Source organism: Rhinopithecus roxellana, chromosome 13 (genome assembly GCF_007565055.1).
Source record: "Rhinopithecus roxellana isolate Shanxi Qingling chromosome 13, ASM756505v1, whole genome shotgun sequence".
Lineage (NCBI taxonomy): Eukaryota > Metazoa > Chordata > Mammalia > Primates > Cercopithecidae > Rhinopithecus > Rhinopithecus roxellana.
Window position 1 is genome coordinate 121,040,584 of NC_044561.1, and position 18,458 is coordinate 121,059,041.

The window sequence follows — 18,458 nt, forward strand, 5'->3', positions numbered from 1 at the left end:
TTTTGTATTATTAGTAAAGACGGGGTTTCACCATGTTGACCAGGCTGGTCTCGAACTCTTGACCTTGGGAGATCCACCTCGGCCTCCCAAAGTGCTGGGATTACAGACATGAGCCACTGTTCCTGGCCCAGGAGTTTTTTTTTTTTGAGACAAAGAGTCTCATTCTGTCACCAGGCTGGAGTGCAGTGGCGTGATCTCGGCTCACTGCAACCTCCGCCTCCCAGGTTCAAGCAATTCTCCTGCCTCACCCTCCCTAGTAGCTGGGACTACAGGCACGTGCCACCACGCCCAGCTAATTTTTGTATTTTTAATAGAGACAGGGTTTCACCATGTTGGCCAGGATGGTCTCAATATTTTGACCTCGTGATCCACCTGCCTTGGCCTCCCAAAGTGCTGGGATTACAGGTGTGCGGCACCATGCTCGGCCAAGAGTTTTTTTTTTATAGAATTTAATCACCAGGCTCTCCTTCCTCCCTCATCCCCCATTCCTGGAGGTTAGTAGGTGGAACTACTAACAGAAAGTTCCGATCCTTTAATTACTTGGTTTTTCTGATACCAGCTCCATCTTGAGGTGATCTAGAGACCCCAACCTAAGTCACCTCATTAGCATAAATTGAGGTGTGTTCCAAAGGAGCTCTTTATGAATAACTTGAAAATACTTTTATTACTCAGGAAATTCTGAGGATTTTAGATAGGAGCTCTGTGCTAGAAATCTGACAAAGGCCAAATGTATTATTATACTCCTTAGCAGAACTTGTAGGGAGAATCCTGTGGTGCTGTGTCTTAAGGAGAAAAGCTCTGGATATAGTAGAAATTTGGATCAGAGAAGGTGGAGCAAAGATTTAATATCTTTTATTTTATTCTCCAGTGCTAAGCCATGTGTAGGCAGCCAGTAAATACTTGTGGGCTGGATATAACTCTTTGTCCTTTTTCTGTTTAATAGGAAAGGTTGTCAATATAGATACAAATTCGCTAAGATCCTCCATGAGGCCTGGCTTTGAAGATATAATCCGAAGGTGTATTCAGAGATTTTTTAGTCTAAATGATGGGCAGTCATGGTCCCAGAAACGTCACTATCAAGAAGGTAAAGAATTTTGGGGTTGATTCTTTTTATCATTTTATTCTTTAGAGACAGGGCCTTGCTATCTTGCCCAGGCTGGACTCAAACTGCTGGATTTAAGTGATCCTTCTGCCTCAGCTTCTGAGTAGCCAAGACTGCAGGTGCACACCAACATACCTGGTTTTGGGGTTGATTCTTGATCTTGTTTGTCATTATGTTTGGTGTACACATGGCTGTAGTTGCTGCTGTTTTGTTGGTGAGGGGTAGGAAAATGATTACAGAGTGTTCTTATTTCACCCTGTTGATAATTTTGATGCAGATCCAGTCTTTCCTTGGATTTTTAGAAATGTTGTACTTGAAGTATATTTCCTCCCTATCCCCTCCTATATATATTTGTTTTGCTGACTGTAGTTACCAGTGATGGGATATTTTCCCCAACAGCTTATCTTAATGGCCATGCAGAAACCCCAGTATATCGATTCTCATTGGCTGATGGAACTATAGTGACTGCACAGACAAAAAGCAAACTCTTCCGAAATCCTGTAACAAATGATCGACATGGCTTTGTCTCAACCCACTTTCTTCAGAGGTAATGATAGATTACTGTGTATTCTAATACGAAATGCAGCAGTGTTCTCAAAATGCTTTATTATTAAAGTAAAAAAGGAAGGGACAAAATGAGACAAAACTTAGGAAGGTTATTGGGTTTGATGAAATGAGTTTAGATTCCTGGATTATGATTTGTTTAAGGTTGTATTTTTATGTGAAAGTGATTATTTATTAAATACTTTACAGGAAAGCTAGGGGATGGGAAGGCTAATGGGTGGATAAAAGAGCATATAAAATCTGATTACATGTCTTACCATTCATTTCTGATGATGTGTTTTGCTTTGGGGACTGCATTTAAAATTTGAGGCTATACTTTAAGAATAAAAGTAGTTACTGTCGGTGTTGGTAGTGGCAAATAAGCAATGCATGAAGGGGAGGATATTCACCCACTAATTATCTTGAATAATTTGCAGGTACCTCCAGGTGAAGCCCTAGATAATGTGGCAGCTCTAATAAAGCCCACCTGAAACTCCAGTTAACATAGCTGTTGGTCTTTCATAATACTACAGTGGTCTTAGTCATATAGATTCTGTGGCTTACTGAAAAGTATGTTATTAGGTAAATAATTGATCGATTGACTGGAATTGTCACTAGGTATTGGAATGTTGCCTAAAAGGTTAATTTCCTGGGTAGTTAATTCATCCCATTTTTTAAATTCCCTCTCCCTGCTTTCCTTTCCTCCTCCTCCTCCTCCTCCTCCTCCTCCTCCTCCTCCTCCTCCTCCTCCTCCTCCTCCTCCTCCTCCTCCTCCTCCTCCTCCTCCTTCTCCTCCTCCTCCTCCTTCTTCCTCCTTCTTCCTCCTTCTTCCTCCTCCTTCCTCCTCCTTCCTCCTCCTTCCTCTTCCTCTTCCTCTTCCTCTTCTTCTTTCTTTCTTCTTCTTTCTTTCTTCTTTCTTCTTCTTTTTTTTTTTTAAACAGAGACAGGGTCTTGATCTGTCGCCCAGGCTGGAGTGCAGTAGTGCCATCACAGCTCACTGCAACCTCGAACTCCTGGGCTCAGGCCATCCTCCCACTGCAGCCTCTTGAGTAGCTAGGACTACAGCTGTGTGTCACTATGCCTGGCCAATTTTTAAATTTTTAGTAGAGACATGATCTTGCTGTGTTGCCCAGGCTGGTTTCAAACTCCTGAGCTCAAGTGATCCTCCTGCCTCAACTTCCCAAAATGCTGGGAATATAGGTGTGAGCCACTGTAGCTGGCCGGTGTTTTAAAATTTCATTTTATTTTAAATCTGATTAAAGGCTTTCATGCATGCTTATAATTTTTTAGTAAAAGTTTGATGTTTGTTTTGCAGAGAACAGAATGGATATAGACCAAACCCAAATCCTGTTGGACAAGGGATTAGACCACCTATGGCTGGATGCAACAGTTCAGTAGGCAGCATGAGTATGTCGCCAAACCAAGGCTTACAGATGCCAAGCAGCAGGGCCTATGGCTTGGCAGACCCTAGCACCACAGGGCAGATGAGTGGAGCTAGGTATGGGGGTTCCAGTAACATAGCCTCATTGACCCCTGGGCCAGGCATGCAATCACCATCTTCCTACCAGAACAACAACTATGGGCTCAGCATGAGTAGCCCCCCACATGGAAGTCCTGGTCTTGCCCCAAACCAGCAGAATATCATGATTTCTCCTCGTAATCGTGGGAGTCCGAAGATAGCCTCACATCAGTTTTCTCCTGTTGCAGGTATTTATGTTGACATTTCTTTTGTTTTTTTTTTTTCTTTTTAAGTAATTCTTCTTTCCATACTACTGTAATTCTTGTAAAGTTAATCTATTTTATAATATAAACTTTGAGTAATTAAGTTGTATTTTGTTACAGTGACTGGTAGTCTAATTATTTTCCTAAATTTTTTTCAAATTCAGGTGTGCACTCTCCCATGGGATCTTCTGGCAATAGTGGGAACCACAGCTTTTCCAGCAGCTCTCTCAGTGCCCTGCAAGCCATCAGTGAGGGTGTAGGGACTTCTCTTTTATCTACTCTGTCATCACCAGGCCCCAAGTTGGATAACTCTCCCAATATGAATATAACCCAACCAAGTAAAGGAAGCAGTCAGGATTCCAAGAGTCCACTGGGCTTTTATTGCGACCAAAATCCAGTGGAGAGTTCAATGTGTCAGTCAAATAGCAGAGATCACCTCAGTGACAAAGAAAGTAAGGAGAGCAGTGTTGAGGGGTCAGAGAATCAAAGGGGTCCTTTGGAAAGCAAAGGTCACAAAAAATTACTGCAGTTACTTACCTGTTCTTCTGATGACCGGGGTCATTCCTCCTTGACCAACTCCCCGCTAGATTCAAGTTGTAAAGAATCTTCTGTTAGTGTCACCAGCCCCTCTGGAGTCTCCTCCTCTACATCTGGAGGAGTATCCTCTACATCCAATATGCATGGGTCACTGTTACAAGAGAAGCACCGGATTTTGCACAAGTTGCTGCAGAATGGGAATTCACCAGCTGAAGTAGCCAAGATTACTGCAGAAGCCACTGGGAAAGACACCAGCAGTATAACTTCTTGTGGGGACGGAAATGTTGTTAAGCAGGAGCAGCTAAGTCCTAAGAAGAAGGAGAATAATGCACTTCTTAGATACCTGCTGGACAGGGATGATCCTAGTGATGCACTCTCTAAAGAACTACAGCCGCAAGTGGAAGGAGTGGATAATAAAATAAGTCAGTGCGCCAGCTCCACTCTTCCTAGCTCAAGTCAAGAGAAAGACCCTAAAATTAAGACAGAGACAAGTGAAGAGGTAATTTGTTTTCTGTATATTTCAGCTCATATTTCATCATTTTTCTGTTAGAAATTTAATGTAATATACAAATTCTTCGATTTTAGGTTTATTTAAAGAAAGATAAACCTTTAGCTGCCATTTCTTTATAATTATTTTGGGTGTCAGTAAAATTACGATGTAATTTAGAAATAACAGATGTGTATGTTTTAAGATGTGAATATAACTCTTTAGTAGCCACGATGAAATTTTGTCATGGAGGTGTTTATTGCTGGAATGGGCAGATTGGGTCATTAAGAGAATGGTAGAAGTAATCAGGAAAAAAAAACAAAACTTGTATTAAGCAGCATAATTTTGATTTTAAGGTAAAATCAAGTTTCATGTACAAGATGACATTCTGTATAAGCATTTCCCAAACTTACAGGATATATTAATATGCACTTGAGCAAATGAAAGGCTTAAAGTTAGAATGTGGGCTTAACCTAGTGTTCACCAAATTCATTGACCGAAGTCCTTATTAGAGCACGCCTGTGAACATCTCAGCTTGCCCCTTTTATTATTAATCACACTTATTTTCAGAAAGTATATGTAGATGCAGATATCTGTTAGGTAATTATCAGATGCATTGCTAGTGACTCATGTTACCTGCAAAATATTCTGCAGTTTGAGAATTAAATGTCTTGTGTAAATTTAAAAAATGCCCCTTTGAAAGGACCAAATCGAGTGATTTAATCTCACAGGAGGAAGATTAGAGATGGGGGTCATAATAAATTGGCCTTTAAGGTGGGCGTTATCATTGTAGGTAATTTTTGTATTTTACTTGCTTCTATTTCATATATCGTTTTTTTCTGATGGGTATGTTTATACCTGTGTGTCTAGTAATGTACACAGGTTAATTTTTAAAACTTTATTTTCAGGGATCTGGAGACTTGGATAATCTAGATGCTATTCTTGGTGATCTGACTAGTTCTGACTTTTACAATAATTCTGTATCCTCAAATGGTAGTCATCTGGGGACTAAGCAACAGGTGTTTCAAGGAACTAATTCTCTGGGTAAGAATGAACTAGGTTTTGTTTTTGCTGCCTTTGAAACTTTTCTGCGTACCTGTAAACACTCTTACACTAAGACCAGGTTATAAATAGCACTTATAACTTCAGAACATGTATTCTGCCTCTGTTTTCTGTACTAATTTATATTGTATGTGCTTTAGAAAGCTTTTTGGACATTTTCCTGTTTTTTTAAAATTACTTTAAATTTCCCACTTCTAACTAATATGCCAGTAATCATGGCACTTATAGAAAAATGTTCATCTTTGATTAGTCCAGGTGAGTAGTGTAGGTACTAGGGCATATATTTTTCTTAGCCATAGAGAATTGGATTAAAAAGCAACTCAAACTCTAGATTAAAACCTGTCCCTTGGTGTTTTAACAGAATCTTGTCACTTAATTAAGATAGTCTTCTTCTTTGGTGTTTGCTGGTTCTTATCTAGCCCCTCTCCTGTTGCTGTGTGTTTACTTCATCTATTTAACAAAGGTAGGTCAGGCGTGGTGGCTCACACCTGTGGTCCCAGCTACTCGGGAGGCTAAGGTATGAGAATCACTTGAACCTGGGAGGCGGAGGTTGCAGTGAGCCAAGATCTCACCACTGCACTCCAGCCTGGGTGACAGAGTGATACTCTGTCACAGACAAACAAACAAAGATATATTGTGTGTATCAACTGAAAAGGTGGCACTCACAATCATTCAGAATGGTCATTATTCATTTTCAGTAGCATTATTTCCTAAACTAGAATGGATAGATCAGTTAGAGTGGGGGGAAAAACAGGAGGTTAGAAGGGAATTTTACATTTTATTTCTTTTTGATCAGAAGGCAACTTATCTGGTTAAGTTGATTGTAAAATTATAAACAGTATACTTAAGTACAAATATGCAAGAACCTTTAGGAGCTTGGAACATTTGTGAATTTTTCAATATTAAGTGAAGCAGAATATCAGTGACCATATCAGGCTACAGAAGAGTTCTCAGTACTTCAGCTGACATGGACAATTGTTGTTTCTACTTTATTTGGAATATGAGACATTTTTTTGGCGGTGGGGGGAGGGCGGTAGTGGTTGGGTGAGGGCTGGTACTTATTTTGTAAAAGGAAGACAGTGTTTGTTTTTGTAAGAAAGATATTCTTGGGTGGGGCATGGTGGTATTTGTGTTTTGCACTTGATTATTTATGTATTAAATCACCAATAAATATTTTTGTATTGTGTTTTCAACAGGTTTGAAAAGTCCACAGTCTGTGCAGTCTATTCGTCCTCCATATAACCGAGCAGTGTCTCTGGATAGTCCTGTTTCTGTTGGCTCAAGTCCTCCAGTAAAAAATATTAGTGCTTTCCCCATGTTACCAAAGCAACCCATGTTGGGTGGGAATCCAAGAATGATGATGGATAGTCAGGAAAATTATGGCTCAAGTATGGGTATGTTATTTCTAATTAGTATTATGATTAATTTATTTTGGGAAAAGCATATTTAAAATACTTTAAGCCATCTAAATAATTGGGAGTAAATAATCACTTTTTGAATAACATTAGTATGTTTCTTCCATGAGTATCCTTCATTTATTTTATGTCTTGGTTATGTAAACTCTTAAAGAGTCTTTTGGTCTATGACATTTTCCAGCCTATTGAATACATGAGAATAGTGGCCTATGTCTCCACAGTTGGCCAGCCCTTTTCTTACCATGACAAAGTACTGTTTTGTCAAGGCTGATGTTGTGTATAATGGCTGTACTCATATGGTATAAGAAGGATTTCATTATAATATGGAAAAGACCTAAGTATGGCTACCTGTTTTAGGTGGACCAAACAGAAATGTGACTGTGACTCAGACTCCTTCCTCAGGAGACTGGGGCTTACCAAACTCAAAGGCCAGCAGAATGGAACCTATGAATTCAAACTCCATGGGAAGACCAGGAGGAGATTATAATACTTCTTTGCCCAGACCTGCACTGGGTGGCTCTATGCCCACGTTGCCTCTTCGGTCTAATAGCATACCAGGTGCGAGACCAATACTGCAGCCGCAGCAACAGCAGCAGATGCTTCAAATGAGTAAGTGTCCCCCCTCCCCTCTTCATGAAAAAAGAAAGAGGTTTCAGGATAATTTTTGCTCTTATTTGATAATTTGTGCTTTCTTTTTGCTCCCCCAGGGCCTGGTGAAATCCCCATGGGAATGGGGGCTAATCCCTATGGCCAAGCAGCAGCATCTAACCAACTGGGTTCCTGGCCCGATGGCATGTTGTCGATAGAACAAGTTCCTCATGGGACTCAAAATAGGTGGGGCGTTATTTTGTGACTCTGTAGAAAATCTCAGCATTGGGTAGTTTAGAAAAGAGTTGGAGCACAGGAGCAAACGTGAGAGAGAATGAGAATTCCTTGTAATTGAGGTACTTGGTTGCCAGCTGGGCATTTCTCATGTAACTGTGTGTAAAAATGAAGCTGAGGCAGTAAGCAGTGCATGTGGCATTCACAGGAGAGGGAGGAGATACAACCATGTTGTCCAGCCATTAGGGCCATTCAGTGGCCAAACATCTGAGAGCCTCTCTGTGAGATGATTGTCTCTCTAGTCCCATGAGGAGGGGAAAAAAGATAAGTATGTGTTTCTAGTGGTTTTATGTTTTTCAGAGGGTTAGCCTCAGTTTTCCAGAAAATTAAACTTTTTTTTTTTTTTTTTGAGACGGAGTCTCGCTCTGTCGCCCAAGCTGGAGTGCAGTGGCCGGATCTCAGCTCACTGCAATCTCCGCCTCCCGGGTTCACGCCATTCTCCTGCCTCAGCCTCCCGAGTAGCTGGGACTACAGGCGCCTGCCACCTCGCCTGGCTAGTTTTTTGTACTTTTTAGTAGAGACGGGGTTTCACCATGTTAGCCAGGATGGTCTCGATCTCCTGACCTTGTGATCCGCCCGCCTTGGCCTCCCAAAGTGCTGGGATTACAGGCTTGAGCCACCGTGCCCGGCCTAAACTTCTTTTTTAAAACCTTTTTTCTCCCCAACCACCTGCTGCCTGTTGAGAAAATTATTTTAAGGATTGGCTAATTGTTTTCTAAAATTATTTTAAACATTTCAGTGATGATAGTGAAAGAACTATATAGCATCTTTAAAATTTTTCATAAAATAAAGATTGTAGGCCGGGCGCGGTGGCTCACGCCTGTAACCCCAGCACTTTAGGAGGCCAAGGCAGGCGGATCACGAGGTCAGGAGATCGAGACCATCCTGGCTAACACGGTGAACCCTCGTCTCTACTAAAAATACAAAAAATTAGCCAGGCGTGGTGGCGGGTGCCTGTAGTTTCAGCTACTTGGGGAGCTGAGATCATGCCACTGCACTCCAGCCTGGGAGACAGAGCAAGACTCTGTCTCCAGGCCGGGCACGGTGGCTCAAGCCTGTAATCCCAGCACTTTGGGAGGCCGAGATGGGCGGATCACGAGGTCAGGAGATCGAGACCATCCTGGCTAACACGGTGAAACCCCGTCTCTACTAAAAAAAAATACAAAAAACTAGCCGGGCGAGGTGGCGAGCTACTCAGGAGGCTGAGGAGGAGAATGGCGTGAACCCGGGAGGCGGAGCTTGCAGTGAGCTGAGATCCGGCCACTGCACTCCAGCCTGGGCGACAGAGTGAGACTCCGTCTCAAAAAAAAAAAAAAAAAAAAAAAAAAAAAATTGTAGATTGTATTTCATTTTTATTTTTCATTGATATTTTATTTTTATTTAGCTTAGTAACTTATTTACTAAGTGGCATGCAAGAGGCCACTGTCAATGTCAGTTCTAATGGGAATTCTACAGTAAGTTAAGCAAGGAAACTAAAATGAACTGATCTATTGAGCAGACAGTGATGTAACTATATGAATTTATTTGAATGCTCTACTCAGTAGAGAGCAAATAGTTTCAAGTTAACAGAACTTTTCTGAGGCAGGATAAATGTTTAACTTCATGCCCCTGTATGTGTTGGAGAACTAAGGCAACTTGCTGTGGGTATATGGGGTTTGTCAATATGAGCTCTGGGCCAAGTGTGACAAAGTTATTTTGGCATTTCTACAGACTCACATCAGTGATAGCTCAACATTTCTACCCTTTCTTTTACTCTTTTGATTTTGCTAATTCTCAAGTATTATAATTACTACCTCCTTCATTGTTTTCGTGAGGAGTATCTTGTCCCATCCTTCCCTACCTTCCCCTGGCCCCCATTTCTGCTATACCCCAGATGCCTAGGGTTTGGCAATTACATTTTGGTGGTGGGAGTGGGGGTTTAAGCTATATATGGTGGTCTAAAGTGGCCTGGTGAAATTTCTAAATTGTGGGCCTTAAACTTAATGCCATTCACTCTTTTTTACCACTTGGTTTATTTTTTGTGTTTGTAGTATTTGAGTTACTGTTCATTAAAAATATTGTGCATGGTTGCTGTGATCTGTTACTCTTAGAAACAAAAAAGCACCATTGAAATTGATTGCAAGCCTTTTTCTAGGCCCCTTCTTAGGAATTCCCTGGATGATCTTGTCGGGCCACCTTCCAACCTGGAAGGCCAGAGTGACGAAAGAGCATTATTGGACCAGCTGCACACTCTTCTCAGTAACACAGATGCCACAGGCCTGGAAGAAATTGACAGAGCTTTGGGAATCCCTGAACTTGTCAATCAGGTAGGTTGCATTAACATGGAAGTAGGAGAGTGTGTATTTGTGTGTGTGTGCACACGCATGCGTGTGTGTACAAATTCATGAAGCCACAAACAAGAATACCTGTGTGTGTCTTTCCTAGTACTTGTGTTATATTACTACATTCGTGGATACCAGCATTAAATTTGCAAAATATACTTTTTTGGTCTCAATTCATATGTTAAAATAGAAAATATACTTATTGTGATATTACTTTCAACAACCCACTATTTTTGGCAGTTGTAGAAATGATTTAGTGAAACTACTGTTCTTAAAAGTGTGACCTTTTATTCATGTTAAAAGTTCTCATTTTTATAACTATCTTTCTCTACTACTTAGCCAAGCCATGTGTATTCTCATGAGGCAAGCTTTTTTTTTGTTTAAACAATACTTGTTTACAATGGCCAATCTGAACATCCTATCATCATCATCTCCTGTTCCTGTTTACAGACCCAGCCTTATGAAAACATGCCATTCACAAATCTGTATTTCTGAAAGACACATTCTGTAGTGACTGTTTTTTCTTTTTTGAGTCGGAGTCTCGCTCTGTCACCCAGGCTGGAGTACAGTGGCGCAATTTCAGCTCACTGCAACCTCCACTTCCAGGGTTCAAGTGATTCTCCTGCCTTAGCTTCGCGAGTAGCTGCGATTACAAGCACCCGCCATCACGCCCGGGTAATTTCTTTTGTATTTTTAGTAAAGACAGGGTTTTGCCATGTTGGCCAGGCTGGTCTCAAACTCCTGACCTCGAGTGATCCACCTGCCTTGGCCTCCCAAAGTGCTGGGATTACAGGTGTGAGCCACCGTGCCCGGCCATGACTGTTTTTGTTTAAAGGCTATGGAGGGGCCACTCTATAGGTTTGTGCATTCAACAGTAAGCAGGAAAGATCATCAGGGGCTATCAGTCGTTGTTGGGGAAATAGATATGTACATATGGAAGTATATTGCCATGCGGCAAATGCTGTCACAGTACAGATGGGAAATGCTGAGCAGTTCTTGTATACACCTTCGGGGATACCAGTGACATAGAACCTGGATTTTTTTTTGCACTTTCTTTAGAGCGTTTGACTTCTGTTGCTTTCATAGATGTTCTTCACTGTTCTTTTATGCGTTGTGTTTAAGGGACAGGCATTAGAGCCCAAACAGGATGCTTTCCAAGGCCAAGAAGCAGCAGTAATGATGGATCAGAAGGCAGGATTATATGGACAGACGTACCCAGCACAAGGGCCTCCAATGCAAGGAGGCTTTCATCTTCAGGGACAATCACCATCTTTTAACTCTATGATGAATCAGATGAACCAGCAAGGCAATTTTCCTCTCCAAGGAATGCACCCGCGAGCCAACATCATGAGACCCCGGACAAACACCCCCAAGCAACTTAGAATGCAGCTTCAGCAGAGGCTGCAGGGCCAGCAGGTAACCGGTCATGTGTTCTTCCCTCTGGCTTCTCCGTCTGTTGTTTTCAGACTGTGTTTCTCAGTGTTCTTACTGCTGGTGCACTCCATCCCTGTCAACTAAAGAAATTCTTTTTGTTTTACTTCTGTGTAAGGTTTTGTTTGTACAAATGACTCCTTGTTAAGGAGTAGTTGTGTTGGAATTCGATACTTTCTATGAGAGTATTCCATTTTACAAATTAAAAAGTAAAAAAATGTCAGGAAGGATGCTCTTGGGAAAGAAAAATGTTACTTGATGACTTTGTAGTCTTAAAGGTAGATAAGTTTTTTTTGAAAAAAATCCTTACTACTAATAACCAGATACTTAAACCATCTTGATTTCAGCATTTTAAATGGAACCTCTTCTTTCTAGAGCTGTCCTTTAATATTCTAAAATATGACTTCTTACCCTATTGTTTTCTTAGTCCCCAAGAAATGTTTTAAAATTTGTTTTTATAAATTGTTTATGTCTTGAGCATATTGAGTTATTAAATGTGGTGGAACCAAACCATATAAGTAGATGAATGCCTGAGTTTTTTTTTTTTTTTTTTTTTGAGGTGGAATCTTGCTCTGTCGCCCAGGCTGACGTGCAGTGGCATGATCTTGGCTCACTGCAACCTCCACTTTCTGGGTTCAGGTGATTCTTGTGCCTCAGCCTCCTGAGTAGCTGGGGAGCCACTCAAGTCTGGCTAGTTTTTGTATTTTTAGTAGAGACAGGGTTTCACCATGTTGACCAGGCCCATCTCCTGACCTCAGGTGATCCTCCTGCCTTGGCCTCCCAAAGTGCTGGGATTACATGCATGAGCCACCGTGTACGGCCGAATGCCTGAGTTTGGAATCCAAAGAGCCAGAGACTCTCCATTGCATAAGTATTCTTAAAAGTCAGTTTAGGTACTCAGAAAAGCTGTGTTATTGCATTCATTTTACTTTCTGCCATTTCTTTTCACTAAAAGTCATTTAGGGAAAGCTAATGGAGTTTATTCAGAATTCCTCTGATGAACTTAAAGGTATTTCCCCATGTGCCTGAATAATCCCAGAGAAAGCCTGACTTTATAAATCTTTTGAGTTTCTGCTGTGTATATATATAATTGATTTATGTATTATTATTTTTTCTGATACAGGGTTTCAGGGTGGAACGCAGTGGTGCAGTCACAGCTCACTGCAGCCTGGACCTCTCAGGTTCAGGTGATCCTTCCACCTCAGCCTCCCAGGTAGCTGGGACTACAGGAGTGTGCCACCACTCTTGGCTAATTTTTTGTAGAGATAGGGTTTCTCCATGTTGCCCAGGCTGATCTCAGACTCTTGGGCTCAAGTGATCTGCCCACCTCAGCCTCTCAAAGTGCTGGGATTACAGGTGTGGAGATATTCTTTAAGCTACAAAATTGCACTTTACCTTTTTTTCCCAATGCCAAACAGTAGCCCATCATATGCTAGCCTAAGACTTTTCAACATTGACCTTTTTGCAGTGTGAAAGTACTAGTTTAGATGTGACTTAGCCAGGTTATTGTGTTTGGAGATATCATTACCTCATTGGCTGGTGCTGAGGGTCTGGAAAGCTGTGTTGGCAGACTGACATGTTCTCCTTGCATTCTAACCAACTTGTCTCACCTCAGTTTTTGAATCAGAGCAGACAGGCACTTGAATTGAAAATGGAAAACCCTACTGCTGGTGGTGCTGCAGTGATGAGGCCTATGATGCAGCCCCAGGTGAGGATGATGAGCCTCTCCACATGCATTGCTCTGTGCTCAGGACAGGGCTTGGCCTGTGGTTGACTCTCAGTAAATGTTTGTTAAACAAATGAAGGTAATTCTGAATTTCTTGTGTAAGAAAGCAGTCATATTAAAGACTTTCAACTCTTCTATTCTTCTCTCTGGCTGGTGACTGGGAGGAATCAGAGGAGGGAGAGGTTTCTTCATTAAAACCATAGATTAGTGTTTTTTTTAATTGGTTCCCTTTGTGATCAGTTGCTATACTGTGAGAACAGCTATCACATGGCTTTTTAGGAATTTAATCTGTAAATGTTCCTCTGTTCCTGGATTATGAAACAACATGCACACTGGGTAAAATTCTGAAATTATAAAGAAGAAAATAAAGAATACATAATCCTGTTCTCAGTGATAGCCTCCTGTAGTAAGAGGGAATATTAAAATTCCCTTCTACTTCTAGCCAGTGGTGGAGACAGTATTGAGGGGTTTTCTTAATGTGCATGAGGCAGATGACCACACAGTAGTCCTCTACTGTAGTTTGAAATATTGTTTATAATTGTTTTTTAAAAAACAACTGTGAAATGCTTGATTTTCATTGTCTTATGCCTACTTGGAAGTACTGATATTTACATTTTCTTGATAATAAAACCTCTTGTGGAAGCTGAGCTAGAATGCCCTACAGAAAGATGAAAGAAGTTTGCTTTTTGGAGATGATCCGTAGCTAGTAGAGCCCAAATCGGCTTCCTTGTTGTACTTTGGTTATGTCACCTTCTGAACCTCCAGACAGCTTCTCCTTGCCCCCTACCTCTTTCTGAAAGTTTAAAGAAAGTACAAGATTTTCTGAGGTGGACCCCTGCTATCTAAGTATAACCCCATCTTTTTTCTTTTTTTTGGTTTCATGTTTCAGCCCTCCACCACCCCAAAACACTGAATCCTCATTTTCCTATAGTTGTCCTTCATAGTTCCTGAAAAATTTGTCCTCTGATTCTACCCCTAAATGTTCTCTCACGTTGTGGAATGTTTCTGGTCATGTTAAAGCTTGACAGTGTGTCTTTTGTCTTTTAACCCCAAATAATTTTCAGGTCTCCTTCTTCTTCATTTCTCCCTCCCTCCCTCCCTCCCTCCCTCCCCCTGCAATAGCCAGAAAGCTGCTTCTTTTTTTTTTTTTTTTTTTTGAGAGAGTCACTGTTGCCCAGGCTGTAGTACAGTGGCACGATCTCAGCTCACTGCAGCCTCAATTCCTTGGGTTTAACGGATTTTCCTGCCTCAGCCTCCCGAGTAGGTGGGATTACAGGTGCTCACCACAATGGCTGGCTAGTTTTTGTATTTTTAGTGTAGACAGGGTTTCACCATTTTGGCCAGGCTGGTCTCGAACTCCTGACCTCAAGTGATCCCCCTGCCTTGGCCTCCCAAAGTGCTGGGATTACAGGCGTGAGCCACTGCACCAGGTCCAAAAGCTTTTATGTAAAGAATTGTATGTTTTGGCCGGTGCAGTGGCTCACACTTGTAATTTAAGCACTTTGGGAGCTGAGGCAGGTGGATCACCTGAGATTAGGAGTTTGAGACCAGCCTGCCTAACATGGTGAAGCACCACCTCTACTAAAAATACAAAAATTAGCTGGAGTGGTGGTGCATGCCTGTAATCCCAGCTACTTGGGAGGCTGAGGCAGGAGACTCGCTTAAACCTGGGAGGTGAAGGTTGCAGTGAGCCAAGATTGTGCCACTGCACTCCAGCCTGGGCAACAGAGTGAGACCCTGTTTAAAAAAAAAAAAAAAAAAAAGACCCTGGGTGTTTTCTCTCTTACACCTGGTGTATTGTGGGGGTACTATATGTATGCAACTGGCAGGTTCTTGCTATATATATGTAATTGCACTCTTTCTTGGGTATTAGCAGGGTTTTCTTAATGCTCAAATGGTCGCCCAACGCAGCAGAGAGCTGCTAAGTCATCACTTCCGACAACAGAGGGTGGCTATGATGATGCAGCAGCAGCAGCAGCAACAGCAACAACAGCAGCAGCAGCAGCAGCAGCAGCAACAGCAGCAGCAGCAGCAGCAAACCCAGGCCTTCAGCCCACCTCCTAATGTGACTGCTTCCCCCAGCATGGATGGGCTTTTGGCGGGACCTGCAATGCCACAAGCTCCACCGCAGCAGTTTCCATATCAACCAAATTATGGTAAATCTGACAGTGTAAATGTGCCTTCTCCAAGTTAACATTACTAAGGACATAAGCTTCACTACATTTGTTGCACATGAAAGACAAAAAATACGATTCACTCCCTCTTCACAAGGAAAACAAAGTTAATTTAAATTATTGGAAAACAAAAATGCTGCAGCACACAGGTAATTGAGACAGGTGTATCCTGTCATAGTTGAGTATTTTTTCAGGTGTTTTTTTTTTTTTCAGTCCCACTCATTAAGAGTCCCCAAACTCTTAATTTGGAAGAAACACTGCAAAGTTGTCCCCTTGCCCCTTCGTATATGTTCCAGTATAGTAGAATCTAATCTCTGAATGCTTGGTCGAGTCAGTGAGAGGAATGCACTTTGTGGACTTTTACGTTGATTTTCTAGGTGACTTGGATTATTATTTTTTTGAGATAGGGTCTTGCTCTGTCACCCAGACTGGAGTGCAGTGGTGCGATCTTGGCTCACTGCAACCTCCGCCTCCCAGGTTCAAGTGATTCTCCTGCCTCATGCTCCCGAGTAGCTGGGACTACAGGTGTATCACACCACCCCTGGCTATTTTTTGTTTGAATTTTTAATAGAGACAGGGTTTCACCATGTTAGCCAGGATGGTCTCGATCTCCTGACCTCATGATCTGCCTGCCTTGGCCTCCCAAAGTGTTGGGATTACAGGCGTGAGCCACTGCGCCCGGCCCTGGATTTATTATTAATTACAGTGATGCAGATACCTCTTCAGTTCAGCTTTTGATGGGTTCCGGGAACATGGTGGGGATAAAGGTGACTACTAGGGAGCCCTGTCATCTGAGGATTGTAACTCCCCTGCCCTTTAAAGAGGGATGGAGTGATGTGAGTTCATACGGAGTCCGTTTTCTGCAGAAAGCCCACTGAAGCTACTGTGACCTTTCAGTGATCCAGATGGTGCTCCTTTCTGTAGTAAGCCTGTTACTCTAGTTGTCATCTTGGTGAGAATCTAGAATACCTGGGGGGCAGCATCTTATAGCACTCTGTATCTTATACTTATCACTTCCCTCCACCCTCCCCCGCTTTAAAAAAAAAAAAACATAAAACTACTACAGAAATCTGATATTCTAAGGAGAAGGCATTTGGGCATTTTTATTTCTTCTGTTTTATTTTTGTAAGGAATGGGACAACAACCAGATCCAGCCTTTGGTCGAGTGTCTAGTCCTCCCAGTGCAATGATATCGTCAAGAATGGGTCCCTCCCAGAATCCCATGATGCAACACCCCCAGGCTGCATCCATCTATCAGTCCTCAGAAATGAAGGGCTGGCCATCAGGAAATTTGGCCAGGAACAGGTAAAGAACAGTGACTTCTAAAGTTAGTCACATCTTAGTCCCAGAAGTCCAAGACCTTCCTGTAATTTTCAGTCACGCCTTTTTGTATGGAGAGATTCAAAGGACTGGGTTCATATTAGAAGGTGTGTTATTTGGCTTGTCCATTTTGAGAGTTCTTCAAGCATGCACATTATCTATTAGGGTATCTAGTACAGAAAGCTGTGAAAAATGAATCACAGGCTGTCAGGGAGTTTTCTCTCTGACATTCCCAGCTTAAGTATAGCAATATTTGACACAATTGTAGTAGTTTACTGTGTCGCTAAAGTGACTTCCAGAGGTAATATTACCGTTTCTTTACTTACAGCTCCTTTTCCCAGCAGCAGTTTGCCCACCAGGGGAATCCTGCAGTGTATAGTATGGTGCACATGAATGGCAGCAGTGGTCACATGGGACAGATGAACATGAACCCCATGCCCATGTCTGGCATGCCTATGGGCCCTGATCAGGTATGAAATCGATTCCTTACCTTTTTCAAAAAGTTTTTCTTGTTCTCTGGATAGAACTAAAGCGTCAGCTATAATCAGAATGTCCTAGGTATATTTTAACTTGAATGTATAACTTAAAATACAGTAATTGAAAAAACTTGGTTTGAAGGCATTGGGCCATTGGATGGTTTGAAGGCATTGGGCCACTGGATACTTTGGTAAGCCAAGCTGCATTGTAAGATGGGATCTCAGGAATCTGAATCACTCAGCCAGAGCTGCACTGTAAGCCATGAATGTGGGCATGGGTTTTTTTTGTTGTGTAAAGCATGTGTTTTACTCAGTTTTTCTGGTTGCTAACAGAAATACTGCTGACATCTCTGCACCAGGACCTCTTAAGGAAACCACTGTACAAATGACACTGCACTAGGATTATTGGGGAGGAATCATTGTTCCAGGCATCTATCTTTGAAGAAAGGACCAGCTTTGAGCTCCGTCAAGGGTATTTTAAGTGATGTCATTTGAGCAGGACTGGATTTTAAGCCAAAGGGCAGTATCTACCTGTTTTTTTCCTCCCCTCCTGCTGTGTATCATGGCGTTCAAAACAGAAATATTTTTTGGCATTCCACCTCCTAGGGATATAATTCTGGAGATATGGCATGCTACTGATCATAAAACTTTTGTGTCACTTTTTTCTGCCTTGCTAGCCAAAGTCTCTTAAATATACATAGGTGGGCCAGAGAACATTGGACGAATCGAGAGAGATTAGAACATCTGGTTTCTCTAGTTGCAGTATTGGACAAAGAGCATAGTCCCAGCCCTCAGGTGTTTTTGTCACTACCAAGTAGTTCTGTGTTGACCCTCTGTCCAGTGGAATTGGTGATTCTGAATTGTCCTTTACTGATGGTGTTGAGTTGCTCTGTCCCTATTATTTGTCCTAGGTTTTCTCCTAATGAAGGTTTTCATTTGCCGTTCATGTCCTGTAATACTTCACCTCCAGGAACTGTCATGGATGTCCAAATGGCTTTACAGAAGGGAAATAAGATGACAGTATTTAATTGCAGCAGTAGCAAACTTTTCACATGCTAATGTGCAGCTGAGTGCACTTTATTTAAAAAGTAATGGATAAATGCAATATTCTTGAGGTCTTGAGGGAATAGTGAAACACATTCCTGGTTTTTGCCTACACTTACGTGTTGGACAAGAACTATGATTTTTTTTTTAAAGTACTGGTGTCACCCTTTGCCTATATGGTAGAGCAATAATGCTTTTTGAAAATAAACTTCTGAA

General features: G+C 41.8%; 2 protein-coding genes across 5 annotated transcripts in view; one reads left to right on the forward strand and one right to left on the reverse strand.

The window, feature by feature from the left end:
• The window catches only part of NCOA3 (nuclear receptor coactivator 3), a 149,108-nt gene extending 131,248 nt beyond the window's left edge, over positions 1 to 17,860 (forward strand). For 3 of the 4 annotated variants that reach the window (XM_010384151.2, XM_030915273.1, XM_030915272.1), the window contains 15 exons: positions 944 to 1,084; positions 1,502 to 1,649; positions 2,961 to 3,352; positions 3,532 to 4,403; positions 5,300 to 5,435; positions 6,650 to 6,847; positions 7,226 to 7,477; positions 7,576 to 7,702; positions 9,885 to 10,056; positions 11,194 to 11,487; positions 13,118 to 13,210; positions 15,102 to 15,384; positions 16,533 to 16,707; positions 17,051 to 17,192; positions 17,532 to 17,860. In XM_010384151.2, coding sequence (XP_010382453.1) covers positions 944 to 1,084; positions 1,502 to 1,649; positions 2,961 to 3,352; positions 3,532 to 4,403; positions 5,300 to 5,435; positions 6,650 to 6,847; positions 7,226 to 7,477; positions 7,576 to 7,702; positions 9,885 to 10,056; positions 11,194 to 11,487; positions 13,118 to 13,210; positions 15,102 to 15,384; positions 16,533 to 16,707; positions 17,051 to 17,192; positions 17,532 to 17,543 — 3,437 coding nt within the window. In that variant the 3' untranslated portion in view covers positions 17,544 to 17,860. The remainder of the gene's footprint in view (positions 1 to 943; positions 1,085 to 1,501; positions 1,650 to 2,960; positions 3,353 to 3,531; positions 4,404 to 5,299; positions 5,436 to 6,649; positions 6,848 to 7,225; positions 7,478 to 7,575; positions 7,703 to 9,884; positions 10,057 to 11,193; positions 11,488 to 13,117; positions 13,211 to 15,101; positions 15,385 to 16,532; positions 16,708 to 17,050; positions 17,193 to 17,531) is intronic. The other variant, XM_010384152.2, reaches the window with a different exon arrangement.
• Positions 16,479 to 18,458, reverse strand: part of SULF2 (sulfatase 2) — a 138,086-nt gene continuing 136,106 nt past the window's right edge. The window contains exon 22 of the transcript XR_004052747.1: positions 16,479 to 18,192. The gene's annotated coding sequence lies outside the window, so the exon portion shown is untranslated. The remainder of the gene's footprint in view (positions 18,193 to 18,458) is intronic.